We start from the raw sequence: 24,632 nt of genomic DNA, 5'->3' as shown, positions 1-24,632 counted from the left end.
CCTCACATCCATAGCCTTCTATTTTTTCTTGCATCCATGTGCCTGCTTAAGAGTCTTTTAAATGTCCCTATTGTACTAGCCTCCACCACCGCCCATTAATGCAGTCCAGGCACCCACTACTCTCTGTGTAAAAAAAAACTTGTACCTGACATCTCCCCTAAACTTTCCTCCCATCACCTCTTACAGATTTCCTCTGGTATTTGTTACTGCTGTCCCAGGCTATCCTTTCAGTGCCTCTTATTTTTAAGAATCAAAAAATTACAAAAGGCCTCATTTTAGGGCATACAATCAAAAGCATGGCTGAAGTACTTTGGAATAACATGCATTAGTTAGCAAAAGGTTTATTAACCAAATCTACAGGTTAACGAGCAAATTTTGTTTTTGCAGATGTCCTCTCGTCAATTTTGCTCACATCAGAAAATACTCCAAAATGACTCTGTAAGGAAACTAGTTCTGCCATTTGTAGCAGTGTACATTAAATTTGACAACGGCTTGTGAGGTTTTTCAGTTGGTTGTTTTTCCAGACTCTTTTGTGTAGTCTTCCAAAGGCGCTATTTGCCTTGGCGAGTCTGTTGTCTATCTCATTGTCGATCCTTGCATCTGATGAAATGGTGCAGCCGAGATAGGTAAACTGGTTGACCGTTTTGAGTTTTGTGTGCCCGATGGAGATGTGGGGGGGCTGGTAGTCATGGTGGGGAGCTGGCTGATGGAGGACCTCAGTTTTCTTCAGGCTGACTTCCAGGCCAAACATTTTGGCAGTTTCCGCAAAGCAGGACGTCAAGCGCTGAAGAGCTGGCTCTGAATGGGCAACTAAAGCAGCATCATCTGCAAAGAGTAGTTCACGGACAAGTTTCTCTTGTGTCTTGGTGTGAGCTTGCAGGCGCCTCAGATTGAAGAGACTGCCATCCGTGCGGTACCGGATGTAAACAGCGTCTTCATTGTTGGGGTCTTTCATGGCCGTTGTCATACCCACACTCCTGTTCGGCTCCGAATCATGGGTCCTCTACCGGCACCACCTACGGCTCCTAGAACGCTTCCACCAGCGTTGTCTCCGCTCCATCCTCAACATCCATTGGAGCGCTTTCATCCCTAACGTCGAAGTACTCGAGATGGCAGAGGTCGACAGCATCGAGTCCACGCTGCTGAAGATCCAGCTGCGCTGGATGGGTCACGTCTCCAGAATGGAGGACCATCGCCTTCCCAAGATCGTGTTATATGGCGAGCTCTCCACTGGCCACCGTGACAGAGGTGCACCAAAGAAAAGGTACAAGGACTGCCTAAAGAAATCTCTTGGTTCCTGCCACATTGACCACCGCCAGTGGACTTATAACGCCTCAAACCGTGCATCTTGGCGCCTCACAGTTTGGCGGGCAGCAACCTCCTTTGAAGAAGACCGCAGAGCCCACCTCACTGACAAAAGGCAAAGAAGGAAAAACCCAACACCCAACCCCAACCAACCAATTTTCCCCTGCAACCGCTGCAACCGTGTCTGCCTGTCCCGCATCGGACTTGTCAGCCACAAACGAGCCCTGCAGCTGACATGGACTTTTTACCCCCTCCATAAATCTTCGTCCGCGAAGCCAAGCCAAAGAAAGAAAAGAAACATAAAATTTTGAATTTAATAAAATATTATCAGGCCATCATTACTCAGTTCCATTAACTCCATCTACACTTCTGCTGCCTTGGAAAAATCAACATTTTAGAAGACTCATCCCACTCCATTCACACTAATCCCACCAGGAAGAAGATCTATGAATAGAAGGTTATGCATCAACAGATTCAAGCACAGTTGACTCTGAGACGAGCCTCACCCTAGTAAAGCAATTTTTGCTCTGTACCAACTGATCTCTGTAATTCTAACTGTTATTGTACTGTGTTTTTATTGCTATATTACAAATTGAATAACCTGCTAGACTGCTCATAAAAACTTTCTCACTGTACATATGACAATTAACTTAAACTAGAATATTCATAAGTGAGGCATTCCAAATCCAGGGTCAGCCGGCACATTTCTTTCTTTTAAATAAAGCTGTCAGATTCAGATTTGATTGGGTGCAAATTGCAAGAGGTACAAGTGAACAGGATGCTTTCTTTGCTGTAACAGTATTTCCTTGTGAACACATTGGATGTCTTTTGCATGGCTTTGGCCAATAGCTTTGTAGGGATCATGTAAAATGGCAACAACATTGAAATCCGAGCCCATAGTATAAACTTCAAAGCACGGTTGCCAAACAACAACCAATGTAAACATCGTGTCAATTTCCCTGGATGCTGTCAAACATGATTAACTTCCTTTAATGCTGAAATCAACAGATGGTCATGATAGCAAATCTGAAGTTGCACTTAGTTATGAACGGTAATGAAATTCGAACACCAATGCATATTATTTGATGAATGGTTATTTTGTTGCAGCCTTGTCCACAATGGATTAACAAGCTTGGTCAAAAAGGGTTCATTAAGTCTTCTATGCTCCAAATTTCCCTCCGCAACTTTTCCTTCACTAAATTTAAAAATAATGAGACCAGAGATGATTCAATGCCTGTCCAACTTATGGAAAATTGAACCACCAAATTAATCTGCTTTAACTTTTCTTTGGTGCACATACAAAATTTTCACACAATTATTAATTGTCAAAAATACTTGAAGCTTTTAATTCTTCAGAAACTTCTCCCAAAAGTTTCTATTGACAATAATTCCTTAATTATTTCTCGTCCCTCATATTTTCACCATGATACAAATAACTGATTACCAACAGCCAGGGCCTCCAAAAACATTTCAACTGCATTCAAGCATTCTGCAAGAGGTCTGTTCCACAATTTAAAAACTTAGTGCTTGGTGGAACTGAGAGCAAAGAAACATTTGCTCAACATTCAGTCAGATTTTGCCGTCGTTTCACCTTCTCTCAACTTGTCTAGATCCAGGGGGGGGGGGGAGGGCGTGGCAAGATAGCGTAGGGAACAGACGTGCCTTCCAGACCTCTCCTGACTCTGATTTGTTGTTTTGTCTTCAAGTGCCCGTTAAAGTTCTTTTAAAAGTTTATAAATAATAAGAGGTGCTGGATCAGTGCCTAGTGGTTTATATGCAAAAAAAAGTAAAAGAAAACATCAACTTGTCTAGATCCACAGAGAGATCCATGCCCACGCAAATGCAGCCTGATATGCAAATTCATCTATACTTCACATGTGCTGATGCAATCCTATTTCAACAAATGAACGCCAATTATTTTAATCAGTACCACTCGCAGGGAATAGGTTTGAGCACATCAAATAAATGAAGTATTCCAGAAAAGGTTCAGCGCAAAGTTCAGTTAATACAAATTCTCCTGACAAACATCCTTTATGAATTATTTTACTCATCCAACGTAAATTTGCCTGCCACGTAATCATCATAAGGATGTCACAACAAAGCACAAAAAAATTAAAAAGCCAAAAATTCCAAGATAATGGTAAGAATCACAAATAGTACAATATTCCTCATTATGATTCCGCAATTATCTCCATGGGATTTTTACTTGGATTTTTTTTAATGTTTACCCACCAACATTGTGTGTAAATTCAATTCACTCTGGCACTCACTCTAAGGGAGGTTGCAATGTACTGAATTATTCAGCTCTGGTCTAATCATTTATATATCAAATGGGGACTCAAATCAAATCAAAATACTATTAATTATTAAAATATTTTTAATAAGGTACATTCATTTTGTACTTTGATACTTCATTTAACAGCAATGTCTCATTGCTTTGATCATTTATTTGCACCTTGCGAAAACTAATGATGTCCGAAACAGTCTTTTCAATTACGAGAAACTAAAAATTACTTACCACTTTTTTCTGATGTTCGCAAAAAAATCATATCAGCAGGAATGCGCTGATTCTGAAATAAAAGATAATAAAGGAAATCCATGAGCTTCAACATGGCTACATTTCAAAACATTCACAAGCTGGAAGGGCATTTTATGCAGAATTTAGAGAGCAGTAAAATAATTTTCACTCCAACAGGCTGGCTGAAGAATTTTCACACCTTACTTCACATTCTGTTCCGTTCTCCATGTACTTATTTGGCTTGTCATTTCAAACCTTCTAAGTGGTAGGATTTTGTGCATCCTCACCACTTGGGTCAAACAATTTGTGAATACATTCTTGAATTTATTTTGTGTAGCCTAGTTTTGAAATCCCCCACAAGTAAGGCATGTCTGCTTCTTTAAATCAAATTTTTAAAGATATTTCAGTCTTTTTGCTTCTGTTACCGGTTCCTATTTCCTGAAAGGTATTTCATAGATTTAGTATCACTAAATCTCTTTGGCCTCTTGATTTGTTCTTTTACATCCTATTTGTAGTTTAGATATGATGTGTATACAGCACTTCATACTGCCAAAGCTGTTTAAAAAAAGCTATTCATGATAATCAACCTTTCACTTCTAAGAGCCAAAAGAATGTTTTGTTAACATTCAGTATATTTTTTGCTAGCTGGAGTGACAAAGGAACATGTGCCACCAGATTCCTTTGCTTTTCTAACCCAATTTGACATGTTGTCCAAGGCGATCCTTGACTAACGTATTTCATATCAGAATTTATTGTCATGAACAAGTCATGAATTTTGTTGTTTTGCTGTAGCAACAAAGTGCAAATATTCATGTTACAATAAAAAAATTAAAATAATAGTGCCCAAAAAGTAAGGCAATCTCTTTGGTTCAGTGTCTTTGTGATTGCATCAACATGGAGGCTCCAGGACAGATCCTTGGAGACGATAACACTCAGGAATTTGAAGTTCTTGACCCTCTCCATTACTGAGCCCTCAATGAGGAATGAGTTGAAGTGATAACACCAAAAGTGTTTTTGTGGAATGTGTGATGGGGTGTTTGGAGCTGCATTGTGAATGGGGGAATGTAGTGTGTGGAAGAGAGAGAGGCACACAGAGACAGAGAGAGATAGAGAGCGTGTTTGTATGCGAGTTGGTGAGTGAGTGAGTTTGAGAAATTGTTGGCAGGCAAGTAATTTTTCTACCACTGCCAAACTCGAACTTGTCCTAACCAGACTACATATACTGTTCCAATTCAGTTTCAACTGATAGGGGATCCAGACCATTTGTGACAAGCGACTCAACAACCACACTGAGTTGGTGGATTGTAAGAATTTCCCTAATTGGAAAAGGTCATCATCAGGAAAATCTAACTCTCCACTAATCAGTTCATGCTCATTGCTGTCTTGGGCATTCTACGTGAATTGCTTCATTTTTTGATGAGCTGCAAATGGTATTGAATTTTTTCCAATCACCATTCTCTGATGATGAAAAGAAAATTTATGATGGCTAGGCCATCTTAAACACTATCTCTGAGGAAACCATGCATAATGTCCAGGGTGGGAAAACTGACCTCCAATTACTAAAACTGACTAAGTTATACAAGATAAAATTCTGCCTTGATATTAAAACCTCTTGTTCCTTCAAAAAAAGGATTTTCTCTTGCTAGCCCTATTATATCTAATCATCTTTTCCAACCTTCTTTGCAAGATACTGTTTTTAATGACTGGCATAGATTGGGTATTAAAGATCTTTCTATTCAAAAAGAATTTTGCTTCCTTTGAACAAGTGGTGGTAAAATTTAACTTACCAAAACGCTTTTTTTAGATATTTGCAAGTCGTCTCAGACCCCTGACTTATCAAGAATTCCCGAGGCACACATTCTTGATACATTATTTGATTTACAACTGTCTTATAAAGGTTTAATATCTCTTATTTATAATAATTTGATTGATTTAAGAATAACCTCATCAGTTAAAATTAAGAATGATTGGGAGCAGGATATGAACCTTTCATTCTCAGATGACGCTTGGGACTCTATTTGTAATCTACCTCCTTTTTTGCACAACGCTGTTTGTTGCAAATTAAAATGGTCCATAGAGTGCATATGTCTAAAGTTAAATTGTCTCATTTTTATTCAGATATAAATCCTCTGTGACAAATGTAAAATTGATGATGCTTCTTTGGTTCACATGTTCTGGACTTGCCTTGTTTAGAAAAAAATTTGGAAAGATATCTTTCAAACATTATCAGTGATTTAAGTTTAAATTAGAACCTTGTCCTTCAATTGCTCAATTCAGATCACTTCAAGATGATGTTTCACTGACTCCAACTCAAAACCGAATTTTATCCTTTATTTCATTGATAGCCAGACGTGCAATTTTGATTAAATGGAATGATAATACTCCATCTACACATAATCAATGGTTAAATTATATTATGTCTTGTTTAAGTTTAGGAAAAAAATTAGATATGCCATCAAAGATTCAAATATTAACTTCCAAACCAGACTGATCACACATCACCTCCTACTAGGCTGGCAAACATCCAATCAAAATTTGTCAGGTTACTGCTAGCATCGACTAACAGAGACACAGCTGATACCTTTATAATGTGGCAAAGGAGAGTCAGTGGATGTTTACTTGGAATTTCAGAAGGTCTTTCTTAAAGTGCTGCACATGAGGTTGCTAAACAAGATGGGAGCCAATGGTACTGTGCGAAAGGTAGCTAATGGATAGAAGATTGGCTGACTGGTAGAAGGTGAGGTGTGGGAATATTGGGAGTCTTTTCTGGCTGGCCGCTCACTGTGGAACAGTGTGGTCCTGCTACTTTTCATGCTTTTTATAAATTATTTAGAATGTAGGTTCTTGGGAGTCACTGTCTCGGAGGATCTTTCCTGGAACCGGCACACCGATGGGATCGTGAAGAAAGCCTTTACTTCCTCAGGAGTTTGCGGAGGAGCTAGTGGAGTTGTTCAAGTGAACCGGTACGTACTTGAAGGGCCGACATGGCCTCTTTCTGTGCTGTAAACGGTTATATGGTTATGGTCATATCTGAACAAATTTGCAATAGAACATCGTCAACAAGTAGAAGAAACCCAAGTAAAAATCATGCAACTGGCCTATCAAAGGACAGAAAGTTAAATAGTAGTTACAGAGGTGGTTTGCACTATGGAAAATTATTCTTCATTATACATGCAATATTTATGCATAGTATATCCCATACTTTCCTTAAATCTAACATAATTACATTTACTGATTAATTGTATGCAAGAGGCTAATGTGTTCATTGTCATAAACTCCAACTAAGCTACAATAAATAACCTAGCATTCATTGATTGTTATTTCATCATTTGATAGTCAAATACCAAACGAGCAATAACCATAATCAATAATTGGACCAAATCAGCACATCCTAAAAAAAATTATATCCCAATCATTATATAATCAATAGACTTTTGCTTTTACACAAAAGACTCATATTACACAGCACAATTCAAAAAATATCCAAAGGCAATCTAAAAATAAAGTTATTATCATGTTCGCATTACCCCAAACAGCTAAAAACAGTTGGTGGTACACTCATAAGGAGGTCCCAGCTATGCAGACTTGGTCATAGAGCACTCATCCAAGTTGGCATTCTGGGCAAGCCTCATAGGCCAACATTTGATCCATATCCTTCTAAGCCCAAAGGCCTTAATCGTAACTGCGTTATAATTACAACTGGTTGCTAACTTCAGATATGGACTACCCTCTGAATGAAAAAGTTCCCTCTCAAGTCCTCCTTAACTTGCTTCCCTCTCACTTTAAATCTATGTCCTCTTCTTTTAGAATTGTCTACCCTGGGAAATAAACTGAGCATTCACTTTATCCTATTCAAAAGCAAGATCTCACCTAATGCCTTCAAAAATCACCTTTCATGACCTTCGACATCATGCACTCTAGGGAATAAGGATCCGATCTCTCTCTGCAATCAAACCCTCCAGTTCTGGCAATATCTCCTCTATATTCCTTCCAATTTAAGGATATTCTTTTTATAACTGGTAGACCAAAATTAAACACAGTATTCCAAGAATGCCCTTACACCTTATACACCTAAATCATGAGATCACAATCTTTGTACTCAATACCCACTTGAATGAAGACAAACATGTCAAACATCTTCTTTACCGTCCGGTCCATCCAACTTGCCACTTTCATGTAAGCACTTAGACCTAAATCTCTCTGCTCCACGAGACTCTCCAGGGTCCTGCCATATCCTGTGTAAATACTACCATGGTTTGACTTTAAAAATTGCTGCACCTCACACTTGTCAGAGTTAAATTCCATTTGCCACTTCTTGGTACAACTTCCCAACAGATCTTCCTCCTGTTGTAAATTTGGATATGCTTTCTCACTTTCAAAGGCCTTCCACTTTCCAACTGTGGCACGTCTGAAAATAACCTCTTCTAATCAACCTCTGCACGTTCCTATTTGATGCTTTCAAAATTGCCTTGTGCCAGTTGAGGAACTTAGTCTGTGGACCTATGCTATCTTTCTCCATAACTATTGTCAAACTAACAAAGTTATAATCGCTGGTTCCTAAAGTGCTTCTCACCTGCACTATCTAGTTCTCCAAGAAGGGGTTTAGTATTGTTCCCTCTCTAGTAAAGCCCTCAATATATTTATTTCTTGGACACACTTACCAAATTCTACCCCTTCCAAGCTCTTTGCACTATATTTGACTCAATATTGGGGGTTAAAATCTCCCAGTAATACAAACCTGTTATTCTTACAGCTATCGGAGCTTTCTCTATACATTAGCTTCCTGTTGTCAATAGAACAGTCTCAAAAAGGTGATCATTACCTTCTTCTTTCCAAATTCTACCCATAAAACCTCACTTGAGAACCCTTCCCCCCCCCTCCCCAAGAATATCTTCTCTAATCACTGTTACTTCTTCCCTCATTAACCCTTCCCACTATCATGCTTGTAGAACCCTGGAACACTGGAGAAACCTGCAGCTATATGGTAACAAGATTGGGTGATCTCATTCCACATTTCCTATTTTTAAGACTTTTCTTGAAGCGCACCTCTCCAAAGAGTTGGTATCCATTCTAATGTTTTGTTGTTTATTGCTCATTTTTGCCTAATTAATCTTCTGTTTAAAGTCTTAAATGAACTTCCCACATTATACAGCACTCTGTACTTCAAGCTGTTGCTGGGTTGCAGTAGGAATATCTGCATTAAGCGGAGACAAAAGTCATGGTGCTAGAATGAGAAGTGGGACAAAAGGAGAATATTTGCAGTTTAGAATTATAAATAAGGCAATGTACCCAACACATTCAAAGACAGCAAAGTTTTGACAGGAAAAAATGATTAAGCATAACCTCAATAATATGGGCAAATAAATAAAAGCCATTGCTGGCTGCTCAGGAAATACGAAAGCAATGTTTTGTTACATGATACCATGCATGCACATCTCAACTTTCATTTAAATCATTTTGTGCAATTCTGACATCTCATTTTTAATATCATCTTTGTCTTCTTCAGTTTTATCACATTTCTGCCTTTTTATTACTAACTTGCAAGTACTTCCACCCATTAAGGAAACCAACATTTCATTGCCATGTCAATTATTTCATGTAGCATTGCAGAAGTATCTCCTTACCTCTATAGATAAGGACAGCTGTCATCAGGCTGCCGTGATAGTTTAACAAATTCACAGACAATTAAGAGAAATACAAAAGGACCTTTATATTATTGAGCAAAGAAACTCCCCTATTCACCTGCCTCTGATAATTTTCCAAATCCTCTGTAGTAAATATAATGCAAATACAATTACCAATATTCTTTGAGATGCAATTAAGGTAATGCTGCTTTTTAAAATGTTCAAATAACCAAGTAATTTTCTTTCTCTCTTCTGAGTATTAATCAATTGCATTTGATAATCAGCAGTGTTGAAGGATGCACAAGAGTTCAGGAAAACAAAAATACAACAAATACACACCTTCTCAACTATAATAAGATCTCCCACCTGGATGTCAGAACTTTTCACCTGCACTTTACCTGCACATAAAAAATAATCAGCAGAATCACATTTGTTGAACCAACAGAAAACAATCCTTAACACAATTAAGATAGTGCAGCTTTTTTTCTTGTTTAAATATTTGTGCAAAGTGCATGGTTCTGCTCCCAGGTCCTGAGGGGAAATGAGGTAGTTGTTGAGAATCTTCAATAATGGGTCACAGCTACAAGATATTTAGAGGGTGTGTTGGGGGCAGTTATTTAAAATAGAGGTGCTTGGAATCATTGGGGTATTCAAAGAGGAAGATGATCAATTTTTGAAAGATCAAGAAACGAAGGAATGAAGGAAGCAGTCAAGGGAAAGATGAGGCCTGGAGCAGATCAGCCAGATTATTGAGTATAGGGCAGGCTCATAGACCAATCAGCCTATTCTTGCTTCTATTATACTCTAATGTTATTTTTTTTAAGGTCATTGTATTAGATTAATGGAGCAATCTACTCTTATCAAAACAAACTAATTTTATCTTGTTCTTCTCAAAGACCCTGGCAGACTGTATGAAACTTTCAAATGTTATTAGTTGCTTTCAGAATATAGCACTATTTCTATAATTACTAAATTTAATCAAGAATTTGAAAATATATGGGGCGGGGGGTTGGTTAATGGTTATAGGTCAATTGGATGGCATGGGCTCAAGGGACAGAAATGTTTGTTACTGTGCTAAATTAAAAGTAAATAACATCACATTTGTAAATAAAAGTTATGCCAAATTTTATCACTCTTTTAGAAATTCCTAGAACCCAATCGGGCCACAACAGTGATGTGTGTGTGTGTGTATATATATATATATATATATATATTTTTTTATTTTTTTTATTTACACACACACTATGCAAATACAGTACGTTTCCTCATATCGGAAAAGCTTGGCATCAGACGATTTTTGGTTATTGGGTATTTTTGGTTAACAGAATAAACCCAATAAAAACCCACTGCCACTCCTGACTACGGTCCCCATTCCTGTCTGGGATGCTGCTCTCCTTAATGATGCCAGGATGACAGCTTGCAGCTGAGAGACAGGGGCATGCAGTTTGTAAACCAAGTACAGCAGAGGATAAAGAAGAAAGGGAAAGAGAGAGGGGAGGGAGTTGCACAAAATGTGGACAATTGGCATTCTAATCGCTCCCCATGCACTGCCTGACCAGCCGACTTCCTCCAGTCACTCACTGATGGGTTGAGATTTCAGCCTGCTTCTCTGAGCTGACATCCAGCCATTTAGCATCTGTCTTCTCAGCTGGTTCAGAACTCTGTTGTTACTAAACTGGAACCAACAGAGCGTCAGAGTCCCAGTTGGGAAAGTTGGATGATAATTTTTTTTTTAAACTTGTGACATCATGTCTACACCGCAAAAAAGTTTGGTTAATGGAAGATTTCAGTTAACAGAATTTCGGATTAGGGGAAATGTACTGTAACAGTAATTTAATAATCACATTAAATATTTGTTTGTTCAGTAGTTGCTCATTATGACAATAGAAGAAATTAGTTATTCTCAATTTTTTTAAAAACCTACTTGTTTATGAGAAGAAATTTATCGTTTTCTGTTCTGCAGTAATTTTAATAAGATAGTTTCCTAAAGTTTATTTTTTCAATTTGCTAAACTTTGTATCTAATCCTGAAGGCTGAACTCTAATTATAATACTGAGCTCAAGGCCACGGGAAGCTAATGGGAAACTACATTGATAAAAACTCTTGCTCCATAGGTCATATCAGATACAGCCACCTCTTTATGGAAGTCAGGAAGAAATTCCCACAGAAACTACGACTTTCCATTCCTTGTTACTGATTTCATTCTAGTCCTCTGCAATTTAGATTTCACCACAGAATTTTTAAACTGCAAATTACTAGCGGAGAACAAATACAATTTTCTGGTTTTAAATACCCAGTGTCTTAACCTTCAAGACTGAAAAGAAGTCACGTCAAGGTCTAGACTCTTTAAACCACAATTATTTTAAATTGGTCACATCTTGAAGCACAGAAGAATATAATTAAACTTTCAGTACAATTTTATCATATCAATCCCGACAGACAACAAGAAGCATCGACACCACTTCAATGCTGTTTTCTCCTTTTTCAAATTGTTTTATCTTTCCCTTTTTTTAATTCCCTTCGACAAACTTTTAAATTCTTTACCAATTAAACAATGGAAAATTGCAAAACTAATTTTTAATGTATATCATGGATATTACAGTTTTCATTAGGTAACAATAAAAGGAACCTTTGAACCTTTAAAATGTAGTTCAATTCAAAGGTGAATGGTTTTTGCGAAAAGTAAACATACGCTGCCTAAATTTTTACCAAACTGTGAAAGAGTCACAATTCATTTGAGTACAAAACAATCTAAAATAATTCTTTTCACTCTTCCAAACAAAGACAGGAAAAGCATAATAATACCATTCAGCAAGTGAAAACCAAAGAAGCCATAGTAACCAATGTCTTTTGGAGATATCTCAGCAAACTTGGCACATTAACTACAATTTTGTGTCTATGCACTGGATCATTTTTAACTATGATTTATAGCTATTCCGCTCATTTTCTGCTTACTGCATTGTCTTTAGCACATGCTATTATTTGAGAGATGAGTGAATATCTTAAAGTTGTAATACTTTAATATAATGTGACCAAAAAGCAAAAAAGCTGAAACCTTGTTTTGCTTCCTGCAAAACCTTCCCAAACCGAAATCTACTTGCTGAATCACTGAGCACATTTTATTGTTGTACTCTTGGAGGACCTATGCTAACCTCTTATGGTAAGCTTGCTGTATAGCTGCGAATTCATCTCCTCATCCCGTTGATAGCGATGGAATTCATCTAATGCTTCTCGAATCATTGTTACTGCCATAACAAATCCCTAAAAAAAAACAAACTGATTATAAATTAGTGAAAGAAAAAATCAAGTTATTAATGTCCAAGATGTACAGTAGCAAGAAATGTTTCAATTACAAACTTTATGAAGAATTCAGATTCAAAATATATATTACTTGATCATTTTCACTTTTGTTCAACTCATTAAGAGATTCACCAAAAATAATAACATCAGCATGGCAAGAAGAAATAATTCATTGAATGATTAAACACAAGATTGTTTTGAGGTCTTACATAAGTAATCTTAATTTTGACAAATAATTAATTTATTTGCATTTCAATTTACTCTGGATTTGTACCTACCTCTGCACTGTATGCATAATTTTTCTGATTTTTATGTGTACAGATAAGGGTAAAAATAGTTTGTTTTTGTCCAGCTACCAGTGATTCAATAAGCATTTAACAAACTAGCAACTTGGCAGAACCTGGTAAGTGCTAAATTATCTTGAATATTTCAAAGACACCCTGAAATATGAAGTCGTGCAAAAGTTTAAACATTAGCCCTTGTGGAAATTTGGTATCAAGTATTATTTTACTCATCTATTCTCAAGTTCACCCAATGAAACAAGATAGATCAGGTAGGAAACAGTCTGAAACAGCAGTGCTTAAAAAGGGCTTTCGTCCTCACTAGACAAGTCTCCAGATAATCATTTTAGGCTGCTTAGAGTTTTCAGAGACACTATTTAAATCCTTTGGTTACGTTTAGAAAATTTGTGGTACCATAAACCTGAATAAGCTCTTGGCTGCAGCTGCAAGTGGTTTATTACATTAGCTGCAGAAACCTCTGTGAATAGTGAGATGGCTGATGGACTGCTGTTGAGGTTGTCATACAAGGCGAACAACAATAAAATTGCACTCATTTTGTTCAGGGACTAGTAATCCAGAGGAGCAGACCAATAGCCAGCCCAAAGATAAGAATTTAAATCTCCCCATGCAGCAGGGGAATTTATAAGTAAAAATCTATCATGTTCATTACATCCATGAGAGCAGGAAATCTTACCTACTCTTGCTTGTCTCCAGGCCCACTGCTATATCATTGACTCTTAACCACCTTCTTAAACTGCAACTCATTTCAAGGGCAATTAGACAAGAATAAAAGCTGGCACAGCAGAAATAACTACATCCAGTGAATGGATTTAACATGGTCTCACAATACAAGTCTACTAAAGTTAAAACATTATGTGATAGGGTTGCGGGAAAAAAAAGTACAAATGCTGACAATACTAAGCAGCCTCTGTAAAAAGTTAATGTCACCTCCACTCCTCTTCCCAGATTCTGCCTGACAGAGCACCTTGGAGCAGCAATTGTTTTCATGGCAAACTTTTAATATCTAGAATTTTGCTTTTTCATATAGTATTTTAAGGGCAGATAATCACTGATCTCAGTCACTTGTTGCAATAGGAGTCATACACAATCAGTAGGATATATTCATCCATATTTGACACTGCAAATCTCAACCGTTACCAACTCTGGAAGGCTAGAACAGATTACTTTGACAATAGGCAGCTAGCTTGTAGGCAATGGTGCAGTTGTTGGTGCGTTTATTCTCATTTATGTTTTTTTAGATAGACTTTGCATGCTTTTACTGGTCTGAAGAATATCTGACATCTCAGCATTGGTCTTTCACACACGAACAACCGAAACTCCAAATCTCTATTTCGTTCCACGAGTTTACCCAATATACCGGAAGCGCAAAAAGTAAAGAGGCTGGACTTGCAGTGCCACTGTGGCGACATCCTATTCATTAGCCTGTTCACAGAATGCCTCCAGGTGTTCTGGGATATTGACAAAGGTCTTGGCGGTAAAATGTCAGAATGGGAATGGCACCCTCATTCCCATTCCGAGCTTTTTACAAGCATGCATAACAAGAAAATGGAAATACTTTACTGGAACACAGCGGCTGCATAAAAAACATTACTGTCTAAATGCCTTTGAAATTAGTTCAGTTTCAGAATGTGATTCAGTCAACAATGCTGCAGTAACCTGGAGCAAGAGTAGATAAGATTTCCTGCTCTAAAAGAACAAAGATGAAAAGTTTTTAAGCTTATTTGTCACAAAATATTTAGTACACTGAGAAGAGTTCTTCTGCAAACAGACTAATGTAATATCCATACAGCCAGGTGAATAGCACAAATTACTGAATATACTATAGGATTGGAATGAAAAGAGAACAATTTGCACAGGCAGTAGACGATGGAGATGGAATTCATGGAGGAGAGGGAAGATTGTGGTATGTTCCAAGATGCATTCACTACCTTCTGTAGGTTCTTCTCATCTTGAGTACAGCAGTCCCTATATATTCAGCAAGTATGATTTCAATGATGCACCTGTAGAAGTTGTTGAGGAATTAGGGGGACATACTGAACTTCCTTGGTCTACAAAGTAGAGGTTTTTGTGACCTTTCTTGACCATCACATCAACATCTTTGTCCCAGGTCAGGTTAATGGAGCGATTTAGCCCCAAGAACTAGAAGCAATGTACTCTCTCAACTTGGGGCGGCATGGACAGCATAGTGGTTTAACGCTGTTAAAGTGCCAGCAATCAGGAACGGGGTTCAAATCCAGTGCTGCCTATAAAGAGTTTGTATGTTCCCCCCCCCCCATGTCTGCATGAGCTCCAGTTTCTTCCTACCGTTCAAAACACACAGGGGTCGTAGGTTAATTGGGTGTAATTGGGCAGCACGGGCTTGTGGGCCGAAAGGGCCTGCTCTCATGCTGTATGAGTAAATTTTTTAAATTCAATACCATTAATCAGTGTGATCCAAATAGATTTGAATATCAATGCAAAATGGACATTTGATGATTCTTCTGTTTCTAGATTCATTTTCATTTAATTTAGACATACAGCACAGGTAATAGGCCCGTTCGGCCCATGAGTCCGTGCTGCCCAATTTACACCCAATCTGACATCTCAGCATTGGTCGTTCACACACGAACAACCCAAATCTCTATTTCATTCCACGAGTTTGCAGTGTACATTTTGAACCATGGGAGGAAGCCACAGCCCCCCCAGGGAAACCCACGCAGACACAGGAAGAACATACAAACTCCTTATAGACAGCTCGAGATTCAAACCCTGGTCCCGATTGCTGGCGCTGTAAAGGCATTGCGCTAACTGCTAAGCCATCCTGTTCAATGATACAAATGTAAATTATAGAAGCAGCTGAATCTAGATTTAAGCTTGTTTGCCGAATATATTCCACAAGTGTAAAGCTGAATAAGTCAATCACGAATAAAAATACCCCAAAGTGTATCAGATTAATATATCAAACCAGCAAAAATAATCAATCTCTGGGCTCATCTTTCTGCAACTGGATCCTCAATTTCCTCAACAGCAGATCGCGATCACTGTGGATTGGCATCACTTTCTCCTTGCTATTCATCAACACAGGCACCTCTGGGTTGCATGCTCAGAGCCCTTCTCTCTTCCCTATATACTTTATGACTATTTTCAAGTTAGGTTCCAATGCTATTTATAAATTCACTGATAAACACCACCATTGTTTGGCAAATAACAGGAAATGATGAGAAAATATAAGATGGATTATTATCTGGTTGTGTGGTGCCAGAACAATAATACTGCTCTCAACATCATCAGGACCAAGGAGCTTGAAGAGGACTCTGAGGGATCACACACCTGAATTCATTGATAGCTCAGTGAGGAACAGAATTAGGACCTTCAAGTTGCTAGGAATCACATGTGGCAGAAGCCAACACATTGAGGCAGCTGTGAAGGTGGCACACCAATGCCTCTACTTTCTCAGAAAGTCTGGAGAGATTTAGCATATTGTTGAACACACTATCAAATTGCTACTATTGGATCATGGCCTGCTTTTGAAACGCAAGTACCAAGGCACTGATGATCACAGGCCTCGACCTCATGTCCATTGTAAGTGTCTATGTGAGGTGTTGGCTCAAGAGGGCTGTCACTATCATATAGAAGCCCCACCCCAACGTCCTAATCAAAAACTCTTACACTGTTCCATCAGACAGAAAGTACAGAAGTCTAAAATCAAGCATCTCCACATTCGAAAAAAGTTTTTAATCCACCTATTAGGCTCTTGAAACTCCAGTACTACTCTTACATTAAGTATAAACCCCAGGGCCAACAAAAGATCTGCTGAAACGTCACTATGAATATTTATTTATCTTTTCATGGTTTTTTTTTGTCTTATATTCATGGTAAATTTAATGTAGTTGGCATATCTACGTACCTATTCTGCTGCAGCATTCAAGAATTGTAGTACATCTGCATGTTGCACTTATGTGTGTCACAATAAACATAGACAGCATAATTCCCTCAAAATTCTAATTCTATTTATTTTAAATTGCTTAAAGATACTAAAATATCTTTGAAACGTACAAAATTCCTTCTGCCACTGAAAGCAATTAAAGGCTAAATTTTTGACAACCAATTTTCCATTTCAGAAATGTTTTATTATTTACATAAAACTAATACCATAAAAACAGTCACAAGGGAACATCTGAATTTTACTTACAAGAGGAGCCCAATATGTATACAGATAGCCTATCTTCAATGATGGAACAAACTGTGAACACGATACCACCAGAAAATAAAGATTCAAGAAAAACTTGAATTGTTGAAATAATACCTGAAAAATAACATTTATAATAATTAGATCATAATTTATTTTAATACATTTTCATTAAACAGGACCTCAGAGCTGGGAGTTATGAATGCTTTGTAAAAAGAGAAGCTTAGAGTAGGCCACAAGTCAACTACTCAGAAACAAAATAGTGAAAATGCAAAATTTCAAATTTACTAGACAGGCAACAGTTTAAAGAGCATCTGCAGAGAGTTCATAGGGAAAAACTTAGAGATGCAATTCAGAGCACACCCAATCAGTTGAATGTTTTGCAGTACTTTTCAGCTTGAAAATTATGTGTTGACATTTGCACAAGATGAACAGTGGAATCAACAATCGGTCAAAAAAATAGGGGAGAGAAATAATTAATTAGTCATGAGACTGGGTTGAAAGTTAAAGCAAAGTATTAAAATATTGAATCAATTGAAGCTGTCCAATATTTAAACCTTCCCATTTACAGACCAGAAACATTGATTGATATGCCCAAGTAAATATCACATCATTAACAAGGTACTTGAGTCATTAATTAACAGATTCCTAACAATATTAGTCAGCAAATAAAGTACAATTCAAGAACGCTCAAAAAATAACAAGGTAGAGAGGGAGAGCTCTGTGTGAAAGGGGCTTAAATTGACCTGCAAATTCTGAAGATTCACTCATGGTAAACATCTTCATCCACTGAATTTGCACAATACATATACCTGTACTGTTAACATACCAGCATTTTCTTATATGGCACGGGCCCATTGTTTAATGGTTTTTCAAAAAATTATTTTATGGAGTGACGTACAAAGCTGAGCAGATCTATTTCTTCGAAATCTAATGCCCTGGATTCGCGCACGCACGCACACCCAAAAAAATCAACAAGCTACTGAAATATTGAAAATTTGTGTATTTATAGATTTCATAAAGAATCATAATTGTTTTGAAACTACATCAATGTAGCTGTGACTGAACAGGATATTAATAGTTACAATGGAACTAACAAGTTCGACAGAATATTGTTCTTCCTCCTCTGATAGACGAAAGCCTACAGCTATATTTCTTGTAAGTTTTTCATTAAGCAATAGGATTTTCTATCATTTTAGTAAAAATAAAAAAAATAAAATCAAAATGAATACAATAAAGTGATTATATGTGGAGGCTTTCCAGTTTTAATTGGAATTTCATCTTAAAGGGTACCATGCTCTTTAAGTCTGTAGAATCATTTTTGTAGATAATCTCAAAAAGCAGAACTTGTTTCCCTGATGTTTCCAAGACACTCCCCCTACAAAAGCATGCAATTATTTTTTCAACTTTGCAGACAACTTAAGTGTGTGCTTGTGATACATCCAATAGCAATGATCATCAGAAAACTGTGCACAGCCAGATTTTTCCTCTGAATTAATTTCTAAACTTCCTACTTTATGCCTGGCCCAGACACTCTCAGCACTTCCAAACAGGAAACAGGAAGCTCAGTGACAGCTGTGCAGCCAAAAGGTCTTTTTTTAAATTTAGATATAAAGCACAGAACAGGGCCTTCTGTCCCATGAACCTGCCCTGTTAGAAAAACTGACAATCCACAGGTTAAATGTTATGAAGAGAAAAAGATTGCAGGGATACAAGAGGAAGGCTGGAGAATGACATTGTCAAGATCAGCCATTCTCAATGTTTTTTTGGCTATAGCCCCCTTCCAACTCTGCTCAAAATTTATGGGCCCCCTTCCCAGTAAAACAATCAAGTTTTGGTTTCTTCCGTACTTCTCTCCTACCAACTAAGTAAAAAACAAAAAAAATCTGTTACACGAGGTAAAAAAGAAAACAATGTGCTGTGACCTTGATTAAAAATGGATGGTCTGGATTGGTCTTGCACAGACAATAAGACATGGGCATCCAATGAGGAAATCTAAGATTTTGTCTTGGTTGTCCTGATGTTAAGATTAGAAAGTATTTGATAAAATGAGCATGCAGACTTTTCAGAGATCAAAATTAATAGCTGTAAAATTAAGAAATATAATATAGCAAGGAACGCAAAATAAACTTTTTTTTTACCCAGGGAGTAGTAATAATATGGTAACTTCCTGTCAGAGTGGCTAAGACAAGCAATACAAATGCAATTAGGTGAATCAAAATAGGTTTTGCTAAACACCAAGTGGAGGTGGGGCGATTCTTGGAACATACAATATAGACTAGTTACACCAAATAGCCTGATTTAGTGCAATATATTCTGTACAATTAAATCTAACCATGAAAAATTGCAGTTAGCACCAAATATCTTCCAAAAAAAGTAATGAACTGCTACTGGGCCACTTTTTTGGAGAATTCGCTAAGTTTTGCATTGTGTAAAGTTATATTAAACTCACAATTACAGGTGAAAGATTTTGTTCTGTATATATGTGGTGCATACTAACACCATTCACACTCTCAGGTAATTTTCAACAGTTGTTTTGAAATTACAAATCCAAATTGGCTGTTATTTGCAAACATATCAAGAAACTCTTGTTTATTGTCAATTCAATCTCTAGTGTATTAGATATTTTTATACAGTATACATAAGGAATTTCCATTTATTTGCTAACCCCTGACAGGATAAAGTAGCATTTAACTTGTTTCTGTTTACATTTGGTCATGCTCCGCTTCGCCAAATAAGCTTGGAATATTCACAATAGCAGTATAAGACCAAGTTAAATTAAGGTTCTTAAATTATCCCTGAAGATGTCAACAGTTTTGTGAAGACGTGGTAATCATTTTAAAACACTTAAGACACATTTGCCAAGAAGCATTCATACAACCTATCTGAGAAGACAAGGTTGAAACTAAATAGATTTTGACCTAAACCATACAATCAGCAGCAGGATTTCAGCCAATTATACCAAAGTGTGAAATCTCCAAGGATTCTGATGAAATGTATCTCTACTGTAAGAAACGGAGAAGTTACAGTAGAGACGTTGGTGATAATTTACCAAAATTCTCTGGACTTTTGACAGGTCCTGGCAGATTGGAAGACAATGACTGTTAGCCACACAAGACCATAAAATGTAGGAGAAGAATTAGGCCATTTTGCCCATTAAGTCTCCTTCACCATTCAAATCATAGCTGAATTATTTTTCCTCTGAACCCCATTCCTCTGCATTCTCCCCATAACCTATGACACTCTTACTAATCAAGAACCCGTGTTTATAAAAGGATGTAAGCAAATGACAGGTAACTTAACCTCTGTCGTTGGGAAAATGGTCAAGCCCATCATTAAGAAATAGGAGGTCATCTGGATAGAAATCAAGCACATTCAGCGTGGATTAAGGAAGGGCAGGTTCTGTTTGACAAAATGACTGGAGATCTTGAAGGATACAACAAGCACAGTGGAGAGTGGGCAATAGACGTTATGTACTTGGATTCCCAGAAGGTGCTACACAAAAGACATGGATTGAGGATTGCTGAACAGACAAAAGACAAACAGTTGGGATAAGGAGATGTTTCGCTGATTAGCAATCAGTGGTGAGCAGAGCACCACAAGGGTCAGTATTGGGCTCAATTCTTCATGACATACATTCATGATTTGGAAGAGAGGACAGAGTGTAGTATATCCAAGCTTGCTGATAACAATAAATTAAGTGGAAAAGCAAATTGCGCAGAGTATGTGGAGAGTCTGCAGAGAGATACATATACATTCTGTATATATTGGTCAATGTTGGAAGAAAATAGAAGATTAGATAATTACTTAAATGGTCAAAGATTGCAGAATACTGTCATATAGAGAAACTTGGGAGCATATATGCACCAATCACAAAATGTTGGTTTGCAGGTGCAATTCTTTATCAAGAAGGCAAATGGAATGTTGGTCTTCACTACTACAGGGATTAAATTTAAGAGCAGGGAGGTTCTTTTGCAACTGCACAGGGTACTAGTGAGGCCACACTTGGATTCTGTTCTCCTTATGTGTGAAAGAATAGACTGGGTTTGGAGGCAGAGCAGAGGAAGTTCATCAGGTTGATTCCAGAGATGAGGGAGTTCGCCAATGAAGAAAAATTGAGGCACTTGGGACTATAATTGCTAGAATTCAGAAGAGTGAGAGAGGATCGTAGAGAAACAAAATTATGACAGGGATTGCCAAGATAGAGAGTGAAATTTTGTTTTTACTGGTTATTGAGAAAAGAACTAGAGTAGATTACCTCCAGATCAAGGGAGTAGGTTTAGGGCAGAGATGAGGAGGAAATGCTTCACACAGAGAGTGGTGAATTTATGAAATTCTCTACCCAGGGAAGCTGTGGAGGATACTTCACTGAATATATTTGAAACACAGATGGATAAATGTTTGCTAAATAGGGGAATTGAAGGTTTTGGGGGAAAACCAGGTAGGTGGAGCTGAGCCCATGGAAAGATTAGTCATTAAATAGCAGAGCAGGCTCATTGAGCCAAATGACCTATTCCTGCTTCTATTTCTTATGTTTTTTGAAATAAGGATCCACCATCAGTGGAGCATCTCAACAAACACTCCACTGCTGTACTCCACAGGTACAGTCCTTTGGGGATTCACCAATATTATGTGGGGAAAGTAATTTCCCTGATCCTACTTTCCATAGGATTGGAGACCCCATTCATTTGATGTATTCAAGGAACTTAATTTACTTTATTAAAAAGTTTATCAAAATAGATTTTTAATGTCTTAGACATTTAATAAGTTTAAATGGAAAATTCCTTGATAGCTTGGAGACAAGCTTTATGACCCACTTTGCCTTGAGCAAATACCACCTGACCATTAGAGAGCCATGGTACAAAACCACCAGGGGAAAATTTGCCATTGAGACTTGCCTCATCTTGACATACAACTTTGGGATCCAGAAATGCAGGAAGGTTCAATTGTATCTGCACATTAGTTTATGTAATGTGTGAGAGACTTATGTTATTATTAACCTTTAGGTTATATTTTATATAAATTTCTTAGTAAAATTACTTTGTGGGATAAATAGGGGAAAGACACTTAAACCTCACATTTATGTTAGCAGTTCAGTCTTCCAGAGACAAAGTGTCTACTAATTCAAAGTCAAGCAGAAGCCATGAAAAGCCTTATGATGGTTCCATTGAATTTAGAGACAATGGAGTGTTTGTTGAGAGAAGCACCTGTTCAAACAGCCATTTGCTTCATGACCTGTGAAGACAAGTCAGAGACCACTGCCATGAGTTATATTTTTAGGAAAAGAGCCAGTGATGATCAAAGTAAGGCATGTAATTAAAGATATTTGAAAAGCTGCATTTTAAGTATTCAACTAGATTCATCGAAAGTCAGAAATGCAGTAACATTCTATAAGAATGGTTACTGTATTCTCTTCGTCAAGGGAGGAATACATGATCAAAGTGGCTTCGGAAAAAAATGGTCATTTTGATTGTCTTTTTTTTGTTAAGGAAGAGCAGTGCTATTGGGTACATTTGTAATGGTCATTTCATCTAAAACCCTTGCCTTGGTTTGTGAAATCATTGTGGAAATCGCAAGTTCTCTAATCTCCATGCAAGAGAGGGGAATTGTGAAAAGAGTCATTCGTATGAAAAAATATTTCTCTGAAAGCAACTCTACAAGAATCCACGAGTTTTGAGAAGTATGATGTCTCGATGTTTTAACAACATAACAACTTTTGAACAACTGTTTAAAGATTCTGAGTTTCATCAAAAAAATTTCTAAGACTGAACTTTAAATTTGAAGCTTTTTTTTCAGAATTGTGCCTAGATTGTAATGGTTTGGGATCTGCTACCCACACACACACACACACACACACATTAGTGCATAGTAGGGTAAGTTTAGAGTTAAGTATTATATTTTTAATAATTATTAATAAAAAATTTTGTTTTGAAGATACCATCATCTTGGTGCATTTCTATTGCTGCTGGTCTATGATGTTAAAAATGTGAAAACAAAAATTTGGCACAACTCAATCCTTTAGAAAATAATTTGGCATATATGATGGTTTTTATTCTGCAGGCATTAATTTTTTCAGCTTAATGAGCATTTATGTATGTCCTGATCTTTGTTTCTGGCTAGGAAACTGCGATTACAAGTTACTCAAATGGAAGACAAATTATTGCCACAGAGAACAAATGAATTGAAAGCTCTAATTCTACAAGGCCAAGGAAATATTTAAAAAATATGCATTTACTTACACCAGGAACAAATGTAAAGAGGTTGTACTTCTGGTTTTTAATAGCATTTCTTGGGTATTTTTCTTCACATTTCTCCGGATGACCCAGCCATACTGTGCGAGATTTAAGTTGTTGCCTTCTCCGACAAATGTTGGCAAGCCAATCACAACAACTGAAAGGTACAAGAAAACAAGTGTTCATGGATAACAGTGATCAGAGTAAATTCCAATAAATTACTAATTTAATGCCTGCCGTTAGAGATGTGATCAAGCAAGTAAATTACAATCAAGTCAAAAATCGTACATTAAAGATAAAGCAGGCATGAGAGTCCAAATGCCCTACGACAATTTCATACATCCCACGTTCTCAAAAAAAGTGAGGTTTTTTTCCCGTTCTTTTATGCTACATGAAACTTTTCATGAATCAATAAAAGTTGGAAAGAGAAGAGTTTAGATTGCTATAAAAATACAACAATCTCATTTCATATTGACCAGTCACATTATTTGCCTGGGAGGTATTACTAAATCATCAAAATGGAGGTGATAAATGATAGCCAGTGTTCCTGCTTAGTCTAATATGCCAATTCTCATCCTGTTCAATTTTACAAACTTATTTATTACTACGATTCAATTGTCAGCCATAATTACAAGAAGTTAGAAAAATAAAATTTTTAAAAATGTACAGAAAGTGGGCTTCTTTTAATAGCTAAACAGATGAATCAACTCTCAATATCTTTCAAACACTAACTCATTTGCCCTGTTGCCTATCCCCTCTTTCACCTTCAATGTTATCTAAGGCTACTCACCGGTTGCAGCCTTCAAAAAAATCTGAAAAGAATAATAAAATAATTTTCTTTGTAGTTTTATGATCTGATCAACATTGCTTAAATTAATAAACTTTAGAACCATAAAATTCAATCCATTATATAACTGGGGCAGGCACCTGGCCCCTCAAGCCTGTCCACACATTCACAAGATCACAACTGATCTGATTTTTCTCACTCATTTTTCTATGCATTTCACATAACTTTTGATTCACTTCCAATGAAAAATCTAATTCAAGTTTGAATTAATTAAAAGATTCAACGTGCGCACAGTTTTCTATGGCATTCAATTCCAAAGACCTAAAGACGTTTGGAAAAGAACTTCTTCATCTCAATTTTTCAGTGCATTCCCTTTTTTCTAAGACCATGAACTG

At 37.1% G+C, this 24,632-nt stretch overlaps 1 protein-coding gene across 3 annotated transcripts in view; it reads right to left on the bottom strand.

Annotated features, from left to right (window-relative positions):
- Positions 1-24,632, bottom strand: part of atp9b (ATPase phospholipid transporting 9B) — a 346,140-nt gene that overhangs the window by 209,219 nt on the left and 112,289 nt on the right. For all 3 annotated transcript variants that reach the window (XR_011352129.1, XM_069920813.1, XM_069920814.1), the window contains 5 exons: positions 23,457-23,607; positions 17,221-17,334; positions 12,600-12,708; positions 9,787-9,845; positions 3,824-3,875 (listed from right to left, as the gene is read on the bottom strand). Coding sequence is in view for 2 of the 3 variants with exons in the window: in XM_069920813.1 (XP_069776914.1) it covers positions 3,824-3,875; positions 9,787-9,845; positions 12,600-12,708; positions 17,221-17,334; positions 23,457-23,607 (485 nt within the window). In the remaining variant the exon portion in view is untranslated. The remainder of the gene's footprint in view (positions 1-3,823; positions 3,876-9,786; positions 9,846-12,599; positions 12,709-17,220; positions 17,335-23,456; positions 23,608-24,632) is intronic.

The sequence above is a fragment of the Narcine bancroftii genome, chromosome 2, assembly GCF_036971445.1.
Source record: "Narcine bancroftii isolate sNarBan1 chromosome 2, sNarBan1.hap1, whole genome shotgun sequence".
In the NCBI taxonomy this organism is placed as follows: Eukaryota; Metazoa; Chordata; class Chondrichthyes; order Torpediniformes; family Narcinidae; genus Narcine; species Narcine bancroftii.
The sequence above is the reverse complement of the archived record's forward strand: the minus strand, read 5'-3'. Positions and strand labels throughout refer to the sequence as shown.